We start from the raw sequence: 16,262 nt of genomic DNA on the forward strand, positions 1-16,262 counted from the left end.
CCAGAGGTCTTTTGCAGCTGCAGTATTTTCAAATATTCATTTGTTGTGAAATCTGGCTGTCCAGATTAGCGTAATTCCTTTGAGATATAGCTGCAGCTATTTTTAATGATGAATAATTATTCTTCAGTTCTCTTTCAAAACTACTTGCAGAAATAGAGTATCATTTTCTCATGTCACATGTGCCTACATAGTCTTTTCCTCTCCTCATGGTGTGTTCTTTTGGTATTATTTTTGTTTTTTGTTCTTTTAGTCTTGTCCTTCTATAGTCTGTTTTCTATGTATTGTGAGCTATCTCAACTCCTTCAATTAACAGATGGGCTGGTGTGTATAAGAAATGAGGATATTATATCTCATCGATCATTTCTTTTAAAATCCTTGCACTTTACAGCTAAAGTTACATTCATTTTCTGAGCACTAAAATATGTTGAATAACCCACCTTCCACTTTTTGCCTCCGATGCAGACACCAATCTCAATGAACTGAGAACAAACAAATGCCTGAAGCTGTGATTCTCAGTCTTTTAAAACACAAGTTCCTTTTAGAATGAACAGAATACACCATTATTGATATGGGGTGAAATGCAAAATGAACACACTGCAATAAATTTGCTTAATTTGAGGATGTATCAGTCTCTGAGTTTATCTTTGAACAGCGATGGAGGGGAACTTGGAATTTTTAATACTGACCATTATCACACTCCTCAAGTTCTGTCTTACATCATAAGTGTAGACAGATGCTCTGAGGGAGAAAATGAGCTAATTTGACTTGATAGTGCCCAAGTCCTAAATACCCAAATGGGTTTGTGGGGAAGGGCAGAGAACCCAGATTTCTACTAGTTCCAGGGACCTGAGACATTTATTATTAACCTTCTATTTACCATAATGTTATTGCGACTAAAAGGTGAGGACAATATCACACTTTACCCTTATAATTCCTTCCCCAGAAACCTTTGGAGCATATAATGAAACAGCACAGTTTAATAAAAATAAAAACAAAAGCAGTATTTTTTTTTTGAAGTACTGGTAGTGTAAATGATGTTTTTGAGTTAATGTTCCTATTCGAGTTTTACCTGGAGTTGGGATATTGGTGCTACTAGTCTTGAAGTTTCAACACTAAACAGGCCTTCCGGCTTCCTTTTATTCCAACGACTCAAACATCTGTCCTTCTAGAGATCTGGCAAGTTATTCCCACACAAAATGGCAGCAACTCTGTCCCCCTCATCACCAGCCAAGGCCCCTCAAGACCAACCCTTCACCCTGGAGCGCCTGTCTTTCTTTCTTTATTCTTTGCCGACATCTTACTGCCTGGCTGGACTGTCTTAAAGAAGCTAAGTTTTTCAACTTTCTGAACCACAGAACATAACTTCATAACTTCCCATTCCTGAATCACAGACAGGCAGTATAGAGTTTCAGAAATCTGCATTCACAAAGAAATCACAGTCTCACATCGAAACAGCAGAAGTACTTGCCTTGAAGCATTTCTACTATTCAATATCCTTCTTCAGAGGAACGAGGAGAATGGTCATTCACAAAGAAACCCACAGAGTTTACAACAAGCGTCATTGCTTAGACAGCTGCAGCTGAACACCAGCAGCTGTGGTTTGTATTTTGCAACAAATCCCAGATCTCACACTGAATGGCCACAAACCGCGGACATGGTCATTATATTTCAAATGGTTGAATGGTCTTGGGTTCAGGGCACAGGTCTGACAATGGGTGACTCTGGGAAAATTTTTTGGTCTCCCTTTCCTGCAAATCCCCAGGAAGTTAAAAACACTTATCTTAGAGTTTCTTGACCTCGGCCTTCTCCAAATTGGAATGGATTCATGTCTCCATGATGCCCTACCTCTCCACCTGCTTTTCATTCTCCACCCTTGATGATGTATCACGTGTCTATTCATCTTTTAGAATCTAAATTCAACAAAAGCTACCCTTGAGATTTTCTCTGCTCGAAACTTCTCCTTCCAGGAAGAGCCAAGGATCACTTACTGTACTCTGTTACCACTTTGGCTTTAGGTAAAAATGTGTGCATTGCAGTGATCATACTCTGTTTTCATTATGGATATAGTGGGATCAGCATGGGGTTTAGAAGCCCCACAGTCTTAGGTTCCATGTCAGCTCTGCCAATTGTGTGATCACAGGTGTATCGCTTAAACTCTGCAATTCAGTTTCCTCACCTGTAAAGTAGTAATAATCATCCTTTTAATTGGCGTGGAATGCTGACATACAGAAGATGCTTAAATAACATGAATTCTCTTCCCTCTCCTTCCTGAGAGTGTTTAACTTATTTTGATATTCCTGTGACTTTCTGTGTTTGTCACATAAGGAATTCATAAGTACATAAATAATGAAGAAATGCTTCATTGTTGGATCTCAGGAGCTCACAGATTGTTAACTACATGCATCAGTCACTACTGCTCAAATGTCCATAGTTCTTTGGTCAAGCAATATTTAAATTATGTTCATCCTCCTGCCTTATTTTGAAGAACAGGTTGTCTCAAATAATCTTTCCCTTCCTTGTTTAGTTTTTCAACACTACTTAAAATTATCACTTGACATTTATCAAACATCTGTTCTATATTGGGAGCTGGGGAAACCCAGACTAATAAGACATGGTCCTTACACTCAAAATGTGATCGTCTGGCAGAGAAAAAAACTTAGTGACAGATGATTGCATTTCATGATAGCGAGTACTAGACTAGAGAGAAACAGGTTGTATTTAGCTCACTCATTCAGTCATTGCTGAGTGGTTGCCTGCTGTGGGGCAAGCCCTGCTCCAGTCCATGGAACACAATGGTTAACAAGCAAGATAAGACACCTGCATTTATGAAGATTGCTTGTAGTTGGGGGGCAGGGAGAAGAGAGGGCATCTAACAGAAAATAGATAAACTCGACAATTTCAGAAGAACAAAGCAGGGCAAAGAGTTTGAGTTGCCAAACAGACATTCAACCAGAGGAATTAAGCAAATGGTTGAAAATTAGTGGAGTCAAGGGGCAGGACAGGGCTTGAGATTCTTGAGATTCTGTTGCATCTGAAAGATTGCATTCCAGCACTGCTCACTCTTCTTTCTGAGCCTTCTCTGGTCTTGTAGAGGCTGGAAATCTAAATACCACTGTCTCCTCTCCTTGGTTTCAGGACCACCCCAACCAGTCCAGAAAGTCAGATTTCAAATAACCAAGATAATACCAATTCTGAGCACTTTCTATACTTTGTCCTCATCAGTACTATGACTGAAGACAGAAGACTCAGTGTGATTAGAACCTGGATACTAGTTACTTCTCAGTCCCCAGCCCAAGGCTTAAATCACTCACGTTTCCAAAGGTTAAAATCTCAACTCTGCAAACTACTAGTTTATGTCTCGTGTTTCTTGGGTATGAAGAGAAGGATGAAAAGGATGAAGACATTAATTTGATATTTTTAAAATTTCTCTCTCTTCCTCAGACAGGCTCTTTCATCTTTTTTTTTGTTTTTTTTTGGTAACTCGTATCATTAAGATATTTCCCTCCACCACCACCCACTGTATCTGCTTGTCCCTTTCATGCTCCCCTCCCTCTTAACCTCAGGGCCTCAAGATGTTTATTGGTGTCCACAGGTTTTTGAAAATGATATCATCAAATGGTCTGCTCTATAAAGCTCCAGTATTTGTTTTTATCATTTTGACTTCCTTTACTGAAGGTAATACTCTCAAATTCCCTCCATTTTGTTGAAAATGGCTTCATGTCATCCTTTCTTAAGGCTATATCATACTTCATTGGGTGTGTATACCATATCTTCTTGATTTAATCATCCATCAATGGACACTTAGCTTGCTTCCTTGTCCTAGCCATTGTAAACAATTCTGCTATGAACATTGTGGGATGTATGGAGTTTTTATTGAGGATTTCATGGTCTGTGGATAGATGCCCAAGAATGGGATTGCTGGGTCATATGGTATCTCCATTTTAGTTTTATTAGGTAAATCCCAGATTGCTTTTCATAATGGTTGCTCCAGTTCACATTCTACCAGCAGTGTAATAGGGTTCCTTTTTCTCCAGATCCTCTCCAACACATTGGGGGTAAGACATGAATTTTAAATTACCTGGAAAAAAGGAGGAAATTCTGGGTTTATTAAAAAAATATTAACTCTGCTCCATCTCAAAATGTTGCTGTTACCTCGTATGATGTGATGGCAATGGTTTAGTCTCTCCCTTCACTCTTTGCACAGCTGGAGATGTTCTCCTAGTGTGAAATAGACGAAGGATATCTCTGGAGACATTTGGCTCCCGCCAACCTAAAGACATTGCCTAACTCCCCTGTTCCTTCCAGCATCTCTTGTTCCATGTGATATGTTATTTGACCTCTGGGATCTTGGAAGACTGTACATTTTTTTTAATTGTGGGAAAAATCTTCCCCCATAGTTTTGAGAAAAGTTTTAGAAATAATTTTGAAGGAGAGGAGGTGAAGAAACAAACATGAACAGAAAAGAAATTGAAAGCGTAGAAGCTGGAATATGAAGGTGCTGGAATATGACAAAGACATGTTTGTTTAATGTTGTACATCTGGTTGAAAAATAAAGACACTGGAAACAGATTATAAGAACAAAACATTGATGACTAGAAAGGAAAGGGGGGTGGGGTGGGTGGGTAAAATGGGTAAAAAGAGTCAATTATGTGATGATGGACAGAAATTAGACTTCTGGTGGCCAGCAAAATGGACTAAACGTAGATATTGATTTGTAAGGATAAATACCTGAAACCCGTATGTTGTAAACCAATGTTACTTCAATTTAGAAAATGAAAAGAGAACAATAAACTTAGGTAAAATAAAGTAAAATAAAATAATGATGTTGGTCCATTAGCCAAGAGTATTATTTCTACCACACCACTTTATTTTTATTTATTTATTTTTTAAGATTTATTTATACATGCAAGAGCTGGGGTACAGGCCAGAGACACAGGGGGTGAGAGGATTCACCAGAGACAGAATGGGGAACAGGAAAGGCAGATTGACTGAAATACACTGCTGAGGGGAGCAGCAGGTGAGTCAGTAGAAGTCTGCTGTGCCATGTAGGTTGCTCCCTGGCCAGCTGGGGATCAAACTCATGCTGCAGAGGCTGTGGATTGCTTCATAGTGCAGTGTTTAACCCCTTGCACCACCAGGGAGGCCCTACCACCAGGAGGCCCTACACAATTTTGTATAGTATCTACATAAAGAAAAGGCAAGTCAAAAGTGGTTGAAAGAATATTCTAGAATGTAAATAAGATAAAGAGAAAAAGAGGAATGGATACAGTAAGATTGACTATAAGGAACATAGCAATATGTCTCCTGTCTTCTATGACTTATATATATAACTGTGTCATATTGGGGGTAAAATCTGTAGAGCTAATCTGTGCTTTAAGTTCCAGGTTTTTTCATGAAATGTCAATATCTGCAAGTCAGTCATCAAACATTTCATAGTTCACCATGCTCTCTATGGCACTAGATTTCCTTTGCAGATATATTAAGTGAAGCTAACACCAGAATTTGGTCCCACATGAAGCTTCGTGAAGAGTTGTGGAAGAGAAGGTAGAAAATTAAGCTCAGATTTCACACAGTTGTGTTTCATTTTTCTGAAGACCTGCTTATCTGTGACATCAAGGTCTGTTTAATGCACAGACTAAGTAAAAGGTCACTTGGGTGCTAAAACTCTACTTGGCCTAGGATCACTCTCCTACTAACCTGCCCAATACCCTAAGCTGGTTTGTAGTATTTCTTTGGGTTACAATGTGAAATCTGTCCAGTGCAGATCCTCAGTTGGCCTTTGGGAAATGAAGTGAAAACTGATGCATTTGATGTGTCAGTGAGAAGTGAGGGAATATGAACGAGAAGGGTCTGTGGGGTCACTGGAGCATCTTGGAGCTGTACTGCCTTTGTTGTCTTTTGTTGTCATGGTAACCCTTTTGCAATAGGTACCAACATCTCCATTTTACAGACAAGGAAAGAAAGTTTGCACAGATAGTAAACAGAAGATCCAAGATTGAATTGAGGCCGGGCTTTCATCAGTGCCTTTCGGCAGCATTCACTGAGGTGGAAATTGAATTTCACTCATCTTTCAGAAGCTGAGTGATCAAACCTCACAAGCTCTGGACTACTCCAAAGTAGAATTTCTTGGGCTGCAAAGATTTAGCTGGGGGTTGAGAGTGTCAGGGATTCTGAAAGGGAAGAAAGTATGTCCAAAGCTCAGAGAATCATCTCCATGATGCAGAAAATCTTGTTTATCTAACTTTGATACACAGTAATCACACTTTATCACATGGTCCACATTTTATGCACAATAATCGCATTTGGTATTTTTTAGGAAGTTGTTCTAGGGAATGTTTTTGCTTACCACCACCTTTTACTTCCTTACTCATGGTGTGGTGTCTTCTTTCTTTATATTTTGGTAGTACATTGATTAAAGCAGCAAACTAGCTCTCAGTTTCGTGTGGTTTATGAATATTCCTTAATTTCCCCAGGTATATAGATTTTCTCTTATAATATATTGTAAGAACTTCAAAGAGCAGACGATGCATCCAGATCCTACTGTGTTCCCAACACCATGTTGAATGAATGCTTCAAAGTATAATGTGCCAACAAGAAGGTATGAACTTCAGACTTAGAATCCAGGTAGCTCTTTCATTTACAGAACATCAGAATAAGTGTTTTACTTGTCTGTAAAATAAGCATCAGAATCTTACCTTGCCGAGTATCCATGGAAAGTGGGGGTAAGAACGAATGTATGTAACATGTCTGTCTTAGGTTACATAAGCAATAAAAGGCTTCTACTGAGAATTCCATATCTCCTCTTACGATGAAAGCTCTGATATTAAAATTGAGATTCTTGGAGACTCAGTTTTACTCAGAGGTCAGTTTATTTACTGACCATATGGAATGCAAATTCTGTACTTAAAAATCTTGTTCAACCTGATGAAAAGAAGGGTGGAGATCCAGAACACTTCTCCAAAGAAGACATCCAGATGGCTAAGAGGCACACAAAGAGATCTTCACCATCTCTTAGTACTAGAGAAATGCAAATCAAAGCAAAAATGAGATAATACCCTACACCTGTGAGAATGACTGTTGGTCAAAAGAAAAGGAACAAGTATTGGAGAGGATGTGGAAAGAAGGGAACGCTTGTATTGTTGGTAGGAATATAAATTGGTGCAGTCATTATGGAGAGCTGATGGAGATTCCTCAAAACTTAAAAATAGAAATTCTATTCCATCTAGTTGCTCCACTTCTGGGTACTTAGCTGAAAAATACAAAAACACTAATTCCAAGAAATATATGCACACTCATATTTATTGTAACATCATTTACAATAGCCAAAAGCAGATGAATGCATCAAGATGTGGTATATACACACTGAAACACTGCTTATACGCTTATCCACTTATTATATTTCTGCTTATATTAGAAAATTTTTATGTCAATGAACTTGCAGATAGGAGGCCAATGAGTTAAGAAAAGGACTCACAAAATCCATAAAATGGAAAAAATATTTCCAATATAGGTATATATGAAATTTATTATGTAGTTTTCTACCTACTTGGTCATTTGACCTGTTCCATTTATTAACTTCCTGAGACCAAGTGGCAAATATTCATAAAACATCAGTTATAATATAGCATCTCTAAAGACTAGATTTTAAAATAAATAAAATAGGGACTCTATTGGTTTACTGAAATAAAAAAATAATAGATTCCTAAAGGCAAATTTTGAAGTTCTCTGGACTATAGCTATATTATTAATATTTATAATGGATATGCTATCAAATATATTGACATGAAATGATATAACTACTGTCAGAAAACCCATCAAAATGTTACACATTAAAAGTATCATACTTTTCAACATGGTAACTTAAACTCTTACTAAAACATCAGCTTTACAAAGTATCAGCCTTGCAAAAGAGTAAATATATGGACTTCCACAGTCTAGGTTAGAAAAAAGTGTTTAAGGTTTTGATAAAAAAAATAAATTATACCCAGGAACTTAATCAATCTTATAAAAGGAAACTGACTTGCTCAGCATCAGAAAGAAAAATGAAATAACAGCGACCTGCAGAGATTAGGAGTCTGTGACTAGGAAGTGGGCTCAGCCAAGTGCCTCCTTGCACATAATCACTGCTTTTGCCCTGCCCTCACGCCCCCTCTCCACCACATGAAGAACCATGTGTGTTTGCAATAGTTTCTAAAGATATGACATGGAGGCTATAAAATAAATGTCTTTTTAAAAAAGAAACACAGGCTTAAGTAGAAACAGGGTATTTAGGGCTTCAAGGCTATTCTTGTGCGAGATGCTTCCACTTCACTGAGGGGTGAAGTTCTTCATCTAGCTTCTGCTCCTTGGAGAGCTCCAGGAACACCTGGTTGGGGGTGGGGAGTAAGAAACAAAGATAGTGGTGTCAACCCATCTCCTGCAGCTCCACGTGTGTGCAAAGTAGAGGAACATACTATATTCATGGATAGTCCATGGATATTCCATGCAAGATGTAACACCACCGAAACTGACCCACCTCTTCCAGCGTGGACTGCGAGAGGCTGTACTCCTCCAGGTCGAAGCTCTGCTTCACTGCATAAGGGAGGACACATGTTAGGGGCTCATATATCCAACTGGTCTTATAAGTCAGCATAGAATTCAAAATTTTTTAAAAAATCACAAATAAATAGGTTAACATAATAATCACTCATGGTTTAAGTGCAGCATACAGATATAAATAAATCCATGTGCCCACTCAGGGGTGGGGAAAAGTGCTTGCTCTGACTTGTATGCCCTACAGTTTTTGAGATTTCTGTGCAGGGGAGGAAATGGTGCTGAGGAGGCTTCCTTCCCTCCCATGTGTTTCAGCACAGTCAGCACAGGGAGCAGTGGGAGGAAGAGACATTTTGCAAGAGTCTCATCAGAAGATGACACAGAAAGATGTCTGGAGTTTTCATGGAGCAGACAGCCTCCTGGGCCATTTTCCAGAAGTCACTGCATCTTGCCCCTAATTGGGTTGGAAATCTTTATGGTGGATCAAATCGATCGGGAAGGGCAGTTTGAACTCTGAGGGGAGCCTAGAAGACAGGGGACAGGCCACTGGGGGTACCAAGCCGTCACTGGCCACAGGAGTGTTGTGAAGGAGCACACGGCCAGAACGCTGGGCATTCAGCTCAGAGACTGGAAAAAGGTGGCATCCCTGGGATGGCAGATGCTATCGACAGGAATAAGAGTCTTCTAGAACCTGAAGACTTGAATATCTTCCTTAGGGCAGGAGACAAGTGAATAAAGATCACTGGGCATGTCGGGAAGGGGTTCTGGGTAGCGCAGTTCAGAGAGGCAGAGTTCACTGGTGAGACAGCATGGAAAACACCAGCCTGATGACGATGGGTGGAGTGTGGTCAGCTTCTAAGTGCTGAAGAGTGTGGTGATGAGCTGATAAGAGGTCAGTTTCCTAATATGCCACCCCAGACAATAAAACCTTATCCATTCATGTGGATGGATGCCAGTTCATTCAAAATTTTATTTTAAATATGTGTGCATCAATCTTCCAAAAAGATAAAAGTATTCTCCCTAAATGCATATGTAACTGAGTTCTGATTCACCTTGTATCAAGATTTCTTAAAAAACACACAGAAAACCTCAAGACAACAACAGGAAACATCATTCCATTAACTCTCTCTCCCCACTCCCCTGCCTGCATATCTCCTTGATTTCTGGCTCCTAAAATTTAATTTGAGACTCTGGCTTTTAAATTGAACACATAGTTCACAGTCCATTCTTGTCATGCCAGAGGGATATTTTAGGATCAGGGAGTAGCTTCTTTCAAGTGTCTTATTTCAAAGTGGAGAGCTCTTACCTGTCTCCAACTTGAAGAAAGCTTGGGCCAAAGGTTTAACGCCTTCCATCGGCAACTTATAGGCCATGAGACATGAGTATCTGGTGGGAAGGAGGGGTAGGTAGTGTCAGCAGGTAGTTAGTCCCCTTGGATGGATTCTCTCTGTTCACATCCTTGACGGGAGACATGACCCAAGGAGAGATGGGGTGAACACACAAGAAGGGGTAGGGTCCTTTATCCTGTGGCAGAGGTAACTTGAACCGGAAGCCATCTTCCCGGTCCTTGTCAATCAGAGTTGGCTTGGTATAGGTGAAAAGTCTAAGATAATCCATAAGAAAGAGGCAGTTCACAAGAACTGGGGGAGGGGAGAGAGACTGCCACTTGAGCATCTTTGACTGTAGGGATGGAAATGAGTTGGTGCAATGCAGATGAAATGTCAAGATTTGTCCATGTCACCTTCCACCTGATTTTCTCCTTAGAGTGCTTACTCCTCACTCCATCTGTAAGCCATCCACTGACACCATGCATGGCTTTTCACTACATTATTTTTTATTGAGATAATGTTGGCTTATAATCTCATACATGATTTAGAGGTACAGGATCACATCTTCTCAGATGCATGTTATCACATGAAGCCCACCACCAAAGCACCCATAATCTTCCACCACAATCCAATGGGCCCTCTTCCTTCATTCCCCAGTTCCCACCCTCTCCCTTCTGGTTCCCTCAATTCTACAGTCAGATTTCTAGGACTTGTTTTGGCTTTGTTTGGTCTGTTCCTTTGTTTTGTTTCTCCATATTCGACATATGAGTGAAACGATCTGGTGTTTGTCTTTCTCCTTCTGACCTATTTCACTTGGCATCATGTTGCCTCCATGTTGTAGCAAGTGATGTTTCTCAAAGTTTCCCATGTAGGTAGAAATCTAGATCTATTCTCTGGAGAAGTCATTCCCCTCCACCTTCTCCCGTCCCTCTCAAACTGCTTTCCTAATACGGGATACTATAATCGAGTATCTGATTAGGAGACTAGAAAGCTCCAGGAATTCAGCACCAAACAATGTTCAGCAACAACAATTTTCTAAAAATAATTTGTTTCAGACATGTTTGTCTTTTCTTCATTAGAAAATCAGGAAGATTTAGATTTAATAAAACCCCATTTCATATATTTATGAGATAATCACTCTCATCTATTTTATTCAATCTCTGCACCTTTATGAAATATGTCTAGTCACTCCTGGGCTTAATGTTGAGCTACACGCTGCTTTTATATTTGTACTCCATTGTAGAAATACATTTTCTGACTTGGTCATTATGACATTTTCCTTCACTATCTGTTTTCTCCCCTAACTCCTAAATTATGTCTTCTGCAGTAAATTCTGGTTTCTACAAATGACCCTAAAGTTAATCTTTGATTTTTTTTATTGTATTACTTTCTTTTTCTTTTTAAAAAGATTTATTTATTTATGCATACAAGAACTGGGGTGTAAGCCAGAGGTGTGGGTGGTGAGAGAATTCACAAGAGAGAATGAGGAGCAGAACAGGCAGATCTACTGAACACACCACAGAGGGGAGCAGCAGGCGAGGCAGGAGAGATCTGCTATGCCATGTGGGTAGCTCCCTGGCTGGCCAGGGATGGAACTCGTGCTACAGTGGCTGGTGATATCTTGATAGCGCTGTCTTTAACCCCCTGCCCCCAGGGAGGCTCCCCTATTGTATGACTTTTATGAGGATTGTTCCCTTGCTAGATTTTGTATAAATTGGGAGTATGAATATGCTTTGAATAAAATAATCAGCTTTCCATTCTAGTTTTGCCACTTGTTAACTCTGTCATGTGGTCAAGCATGTCCATAAACTCCCTAGTAAAAACCATCAATTCCATTTATTATGTTCCTTGGGGCTCTCTCATGGGGCTTTTATATCATCTTGTTTTTCAAGACTGATGGTATCTTTGTGGAAAGTCTCAGTGAGGATTACATAAGCTAACATAAGACCCAGATTGCCTACACACAGTAGGACCATACCACACAACCATCCCTTTGATATTAGTGGTCCCTTCTCTAGTTTACTTCCTGCAGTAAACAGTAAATCATGTCTTTCTTTTAGCTTTCCTTTTGGGCTACATGTGGGCTAGAATGACTCTAAATCAAAGAAACAGACAGGAAAAAGGCACCAGGTCAAAACCAATACCCATCTTTACCTTTCCTGCTGAACAGCCTGGGGGAAAAGTCTTAGAATTTCAGCATGGAGGGTCTTCCCGTGCTCGGGGGTCTTCACCTTCATCTCCAGCAGATAATCCTTGCCAAATTTGCTTTTCAGGTATTGGATGGAACCAATGCAGCTGAAGATAGGAGGAGAATAAGGTCATAACAGAAAGAACAAAAGACAAAGAACAGAATGTTTAAGACTCTTGATTTGCTGCTGGTTTTGAACTGCCACCTGAACTGGTGACAGTTCAGGCTTCACAGTGCTCTCTCTGTCCACAAACTCTTCCAACTGTGTAGGGTAGCTTGAGGGGTTGGAAATGGGGTCAGGTGTGTGGGAAGCGGCACCCACCTCAGCCTTCCAGACACCATGATGGCCACACGGTCACACACAGCCTCAGCCTCTGCCATGTTATGTGTGGTCAGGAGGACGCCCCTCTCCGTGTTCTTAAGGGTGGCACAGATGGCCTGCCTAAGTCAGCAAGAGGACATTTGCAATTCAGGAAGTCCTCCAATCGGTAGTAGTCATGGAAAGGGACTTTTAACCAGCATGACTATGAACAGTGAAGAGAGATTAAGCAAGGGGGGGATTCTTAAATGGGCAAGTGGGACCCCTTAGGGTCAAACCAGGTGAAATCTGTTAAGCTGGAAGTGGACATGGTAGAAGGGCATTTGCAGAGCACGGTACTGAATAGAGGTTGTGCTGAAATGGGAGTGCTGAGCAAAGAGGGTTTATAAAAAAAATTATGCAAAGGGAACTCAATGATAAAGAATTCAACAGTTATCATAACCTAGTAGGAAGAAAATAGCAATAATACAACAAATATTCATGATATCATCCAAAACCCTGTCTCCTTCCCACACCCAGTGCCCCACCCCCACCCAACACACCTTCACAGGCCCTAGTGAGAACTACGATTCTCAAGTGAGGTATCAGACACTGGGACCGTGGGACAAAAATGCACTATAGCACCCCAGAGTGAGTCATTGCTCACTCTATTTGTATGTTTGTCTAATGCTTATTTTTCTCTCAATGAGAAGGAAATAATATCAGAGAATGATTCCACAAAGTATTGGTTTTACCAATGATATGGAGAGGCCCTGCCCCTGCCGCCATTAAGTAATAGTTTAGGGACAGTTTTTACAGGAGTGAAACAATTCATAGATTTCCTACAAGACATCCATCCTCGCCCTGATGGGGTGGTGCCCTCACCACACTTGCTGCTGCCCCTTGGGGTCCATCCCCATGGATGGCTCGTCCAGAAGCACCACTGATGGGTTTCCCAGGATGCTCAGTGCAAAGCACAGCTGGAATGAGAGGAACAGTGTCTGGAACAGTCTGGATCTGTGGGTGTGCAGAGGAACCTAGGGTCCCACACTACCTTTCTCTTTATCCCCTCGGATAAGTTCTTCACAGGAAGCTTCAGCTCCTCCTGCATCTTGAACACCTCCACCAACCTGAAAGTAGTAACAACCATTACAGGCTTCTTGGTGACATGGAAAGCTGATGGGGGGTGGGCCACGCGGGACAAGGATGGGGGGCAGGCCTCAGAAGTGCCATTATGAAATCTATGCCAGAAGATCTTAATACTGGCTGGTATGATCCCCTGAAATGACAGGTCTTCCTTTTCAAAGGCTATAAGCACATTTCCGGATAACCAGATAGCTATCCTATGGTAAATGGTATGCACTGAAAAATAAATTTCAGTATTTTTGAAAAAGGATTATTTCTCCTGCCCCCTCTTTTTTTTTTTTTTTTTTTTTTTTAAGACTAGACACCTTGAAATCAGGCAACCAGTTTCTAGTTGTAGCACTACTCACCGTGGTCTGGTCCATGTTCAGCATCCCTGTCTGAGTTTACCCAGAAGGGGCCACTCCCCATCTGCTTCCACCCCTGGGGATAGAACATGTGTGGCTCCCACCTACCTGGCGATGGCCACAGTGGTGTCTGCCTTCCTTAGCCCTTTCACAGAGGCGAACACCTCCAGGTGCTCCCTGACCGTCAGGTTGGGCCACAGCGTGTTTTCCTGAGGGCAGTACCCCAGGAACCCCAGGGGCTCCGTGCCACTGCAGCCTTTAAGCAACACCTACAGAAAAGTGCTCTGTTCACTCCCAGAGCTACACTCTTCTCCCTGCCCCCACTTCTGTAGTGACAGCTTCCTCCTTTCAACCCTAGAAAAACTAGAGAAACTGTCACCATTAGGCATTGGAGAAGGGTCATCAGAGAGTGAGTACATGAAAGCAACTCAATCTGAGCTAAAAATCACATGTCTCTCAAATGTGGTGTCTTGCCATCATGACCAAGAGTTTATATCCAATGTTTAATTTTCCCATGTACTAACACAATCATTTGTGAATGTGTTATTCTGTTGTATTAATCACATCAACCTCTATCAATCACATCAATCTAATGATTTAATGGCATGTTGCTGTTTACAAAGTTTTAATATCTTAGACATTTATTCTGAGCACCACTGGATTATGTTATTTTCCACAGAATTCACCTACCTGTCCAGCAGTCGGTTGGGTGTCTCCAGTTATCAGCTTAATGGAGGTACTTTTACCAGCTCCATTGTGTCCCAGTAATCCTAACACCTCACCTGGAAGAAATGGTTACACTTAATAGTAATTGATTTTAATAGTAAAATTAAAAATAAGACAGTCTGAAGTATCACTCTGTGACAAATGTTGTGCTCTGTGATTTATAGACATATTTAATTGTCATGAAAATCCTTCGCACATATTTGGGGACAGAAGCTCTCAGGCCTGAGGTTGGTTGCCCAAGGCCACACTGATGGGAAGTGGCAAGGGACAGCTGGGAAGCCAACTGTGCCAACAACCTCCTGGGATTTACACAGTGACTGTAGTGTCAGTGTGAGATCACCCAACCTTGACTGATCAAGCCTTTAGAATGTGCTGGACACATCCTAGTTAGTTCTCTTGTTAAAAAAATAATGGCCATCAGGAAACCCATTGCATTCACAAAGTAGAAATATCATGGTTTTAACGGTTTATTTTAATAGAACGCTTAATGGTTTCTGTGTAGATGTGATGATGCCCCATCCAGAAGGCGGGTTCATTCATTGCATTTGGAAATGAGACACATAAAAGGAGCTGTCAAGGGCCTCCCCTGGTGGCACAGGCAGTTGAGCACAGCTCTGTGAAGCTGTCTGAAGCCTCTGCAGCTCAGTTTGATCCTGGTTGGCCAGCGAGATACCCACATGGTGCGGCAGACCTCTCCTGTCTCACCCGCTGCTCCCCTCAGCAGTGTATTTCAGTCAGCCTGCCTGGTCTTTTCCCCACTCTGTCTCTGGTGAATCCTCTCACCCTCCTGCACATCTGGCCTGTACCACGGTTCTTGTATGCATGAGTATATAAATAAATCTTTAAAAAATTTATAAAAAATAAGGAGCTTTCAAGGGCACCATATGATGGACACACATGAGAGCCAAGAGGGGGGCATTGCTACTCCTGAATGGCGCCCTGAATCAAGTGCAAGGACCACCATGTCCAACCTTTTCTAACACAGAAAGAGACATTTCTTGTGGCTATTATCTTCTTCTTGAAAAGGCAGCACTTCCTCCTCCTTCTGTACTCCTTTCGCAGACAGCTGGCAATGATGACGGGTTTCTGGAAATGGCAAGTAGGTCATGTCAGAACTTCATTGTTTCATTAACTGGGAAAGAGCTCTGCCCTCCCTTGGGGTTGGCCCTTGCTGCACTTCTCCTCATGAGCAAAGACCTTCTCCAGGTGACACACGGATTGACCATTGCCTCATCCTGGTACTTTTGGAAGGAAGAGCCTGCCCTTTCCTCTCCTACAAAAGCAGTTACTGAGAGCCTGTTGTTTTATGCAGCCCGCCTGACCCCCAGAACAGGAGCAGAGTCCTGGAGAAGCACTGACTGCCCTCCAAGGACAAAGCACAGCAGTCTGTGGAACTTGACCCTGAACGTGGTATCATGGGCTTGCCCCAAGCTGCAGCGATGGACATCCCTTTGCTCAGTTTCTAAAAATTCACAAGCTCTTTCTGGCTTTTGCCATTTTTATTGCACCTTCTCTTTTATTTTCTAAGAAAGAGGGTTAACATGACTTTTAGCCTGCTCATTTGGTTGCAAAAATGGTGACTAACTACTAAAATAAAGTCATGTTCCTCTTCATTTGTGGATTCAAGAAGCCTGGAGTCATTTAAGAATTAGAACCACAGACCCACCCTTTAACCATTTGTGTTATTTGATGAAATAACC

General features: G+C 41.3%; 1 protein-coding gene across 2 annotated transcripts in view; it reads right to left on the reverse strand.

Moving 5' to 3' along the window:
- Positions 1–7,291: 7,291 nt before the first annotated feature.
- LOC119232623 (ABC-type organic anion transporter ABCA8-like) overlaps positions 7,292–16,262 on the reverse strand; it is a 59,347-nt gene continuing 50,376 nt past the window's right edge. For both annotated transcript variants that reach the window (XM_037494735.2, XM_054689709.1), the window contains 10 exons: positions 15,534–15,648; positions 14,527–14,618; positions 13,945–14,105; positions 13,401–13,476; positions 13,232–13,326; positions 12,371–12,490; positions 12,015–12,155; positions 9,839–9,918; positions 8,516–8,571; positions 7,292–8,365 (listed from right to left, as the gene is read on the reverse strand). In XM_037494735.2, coding sequence (XP_037350632.1) covers positions 8,282–8,365; positions 8,516–8,571; positions 9,839–9,918; positions 12,015–12,155; positions 12,371–12,490; positions 13,232–13,326; positions 13,401–13,476; positions 13,945–14,105; positions 14,527–14,618; positions 15,534–15,648 — 1,020 coding nt within the window. In that variant the 3' untranslated portion in view covers positions 7,292–8,281. The remainder of the gene's footprint in view (positions 8,366–8,515; positions 8,572–9,838; positions 9,919–12,014; positions 12,156–12,370; positions 12,491–13,231; positions 13,327–13,400; positions 13,477–13,944; positions 14,106–14,526; positions 14,619–15,533; positions 15,649–16,262) is intronic.

The sequence above is a fragment of the Talpa occidentalis genome, unplaced genomic scaffold (genome assembly GCF_014898055.3).
Source record: "Talpa occidentalis isolate TD23 unplaced genomic scaffold, MPIMG_talOcc4v2.1 talOcc4.7, whole genome shotgun sequence".
Classification (NCBI taxonomy): Eukaryota; Metazoa; Chordata; class Mammalia; order Eulipotyphla; family Talpidae; genus Talpa; species Talpa occidentalis.